This window comes from Nuphar pumila, chromosome 1 (assembly GCF_984573655.1).
Source record: "Nuphar pumila chromosome 1, dmNupPumi1.hap1.1, whole genome shotgun sequence".
Taxonomy (NCBI): domain Eukaryota; kingdom Viridiplantae; phylum Streptophyta; class Magnoliopsida; order Nymphaeales; family Nymphaeaceae; genus Nuphar; species Nuphar pumila.
This window is the reverse complement of record NC_143249.1, coordinates 182,435,633-182,437,868: the sequence shown is the minus strand read 5'-3', so window position 1 is coordinate 182,437,868 and position 2,236 is coordinate 182,435,633. Positions and strand designations below refer to the sequence as shown.

The window sequence follows — 2,236 nt, the reverse complement described above, 5'->3', positions numbered from 1 at the left end:
AATAACTGGAGATGATTCTCGTGTGTTCCTGTTTCTGTGGTTGAAGAGACTAAAAAAAAAATCATCGAAACAAGAAATGGAACTGAAATATAAAACTAATCTCCCCAACCTGCTTAAAGTTGAGGTGCACTAATAGCTTAAATACTGTTGTATATGCTGGCATCGGGCCTCCCCTTATTCCACGAGAGATCTGGTCAAGGGGCATGCTTCAAATTAACCTTTTTTTTTTCAAGGCACAGTATGCTTGGGGTTTCCAAGTTGTTGACACCTGTGCAAACCTCCTTTCCAGAAATTATGATGACAAGTATCAAACTTGTGAAACCGAGGCATGCCTTTTTGTGCTTGAGGCAAGCGCATCATCTGATGTCTTCTCGATCGTTAACTGGAGACTGAACTACTCGGTAGGAATTGGTTAAAAAATGAAGCATCAGTACAATTCACTAGTCCATCTCTGGCTTGCCCTGTACCCAGAATAACATGAATGATCCTCTGCCACTGTCTACCTCGAAAGTAATAAATCAGCTCAACGAATGTGGTCGTCACGGGGAACCGACCATCTTCAACTACCCTCTTTGCTGAGCAATGCCCATCTCACATGTCACAGATAGGTGACAACACTTTAAGCTTCCTCTTAGTAGCGTGACCTCCTTTGAATTACATAAAGAAACAAATGCAACAGAAGCAAAAATGAAAAATGTCACGTCTTGCTTAAGTCACAGTTAATTTTACAGATCAGTAAGGTGCACAAGGAGACCCCTTCTGCTATACCTAACCTAGTTAAACGATCATTTAATTTTGCTGCTTCTAGAGAACAGAGAGGCATGGTGTCTACGAGAATTGGTCTTGCTGACAACTCCCTCACATCAACGTGCAACTGTTGGTGTTCTCGTCATTGAACATGTCTGTGTTAAACTGTAGATTGGGCGGTGGGTACGCAGGTGGCGGGCAATACCTCGGCATCTCACAGTAAATTGGCTGCCCTTGGCCATAAGGGTGCACAGCGTATGGATCGACCGTGTGATAGTGCACCGTGTAGTGAACCACGCTGGGGTTCAAAGGGTACATGCCTAAACTCTCTGGTGGAAGGGGATGGCTCAAATCCTGTTTAACGTCTGCAACATAGACACCGTTGGATGCTGGAACATCGACAACGTTGCTGCTGGTGGAGACAGAAATGGCACTGCTGCATCCACCATCCTTCTCTGTTTTCTTTCCTTCTTGCTTGCTTCCTGCATCTTCTGTCTTCTTTTTCTGTTCTTTGTCACCACCAACTTTCTCGGACGACTCTGCTTTCTTCTCATCGTTAGAAGCCTTTTGCTTCGGATCCTCGGGGCATAACTCCGCAGGCTTGCCCATCTTCGTCAATTTCTTGATGAGGGCATCGGGATTCAATTTGCTCTCGCCCTCGACCGTCACCTTCTGCTTCGCTGAATCCACACTTACCCTGTATACCCCTGTTACCACCACCAAAGGGCACTAGCAAGTTTTAATCCCCAATATCACTTCTCATTAATCAAGTTTGTGGAAATTGGTTTGAATGGTAAAAAGCAAAAACTATGAATTAAGGATTCAAGGATGGACTTACCGTCAACGCTTCGTAGAACCTTCTTTACTTTCCTTGCACATCCATCACAATGGACGGCCACCTTCAACTCCCATTTCTGAAGTAAAGCATCAATACAACAGCATTCCATCAAAACCCAGCTCAAAAAGACGAAAAATGACGAAAAAGAGGAAAATGATTGTATCAAAAGGATGCTAAATAAAATTTGTACGTTGAAGTCTTGTGTTTTCTCCATTGATGCTCCTCGAGAAAGAAACCTTCTCACAGAAGAAGAAGGAAGTTAAGTTAAGAACCTCCTCACCAGAAAAGCTCAGAAGCTTTGATTACAGGACACAATCTCAGAGAGAGAGAGAGATGGGTACACAAATAAGAGAACTAACCAAGCCGACTAGAAGACACGTTCTGTGGGGAACTATGGGTCGTCTCCTATTTATAGTATACTTCAACTTTGCTGTGCTTTACCAACGGGGGCTCCTCTTGTTTGGTAGGTGCTATTAGTGCACGTCATCTTGTGTTGGGACGTTGCAAGTTCAAATCTCAATGGTATGATGTATAACTGCGGGGTCTGCCTAACCCCAACTTGCCTTTCAAAAAAAAAAAAAGCCTGTCTGTGCTTTGTTGTCTCCTCATTAAAGGCTACTTACATGAAGAAGAAATCTCCAAAGTCCAAAC

The 2,236-nt window shown here is 43.6% G+C and overlaps 1 protein-coding gene across 1 annotated transcript; it reads right to left on the bottom strand.

Moving 5' to 3' along the window:
- Window positions 1-395: 395 nt before the first annotated feature.
- Window positions 396-1,913, bottom strand: LOC149851590 (uncharacterized). Its single transcript, XM_090015477.1, has 3 exons — window positions 1,776-1,913; window positions 1,586-1,661; window positions 396-1,454 (listed from the first exon to the last, which is right to left on the bottom strand). The coding sequence occupies exons 1-3, from the start codon at window positions 1,797-1,799 to the stop codon at window positions 859-861; spliced, it is 696 nt and encodes a 231-aa protein (XP_089871603.1). The 5' UTR covers window positions 1,800-1,913; the 3' UTR covers window positions 396-858.
- Between the last annotated feature and the right edge of the window lie 323 nt (window positions 1,914-2,236).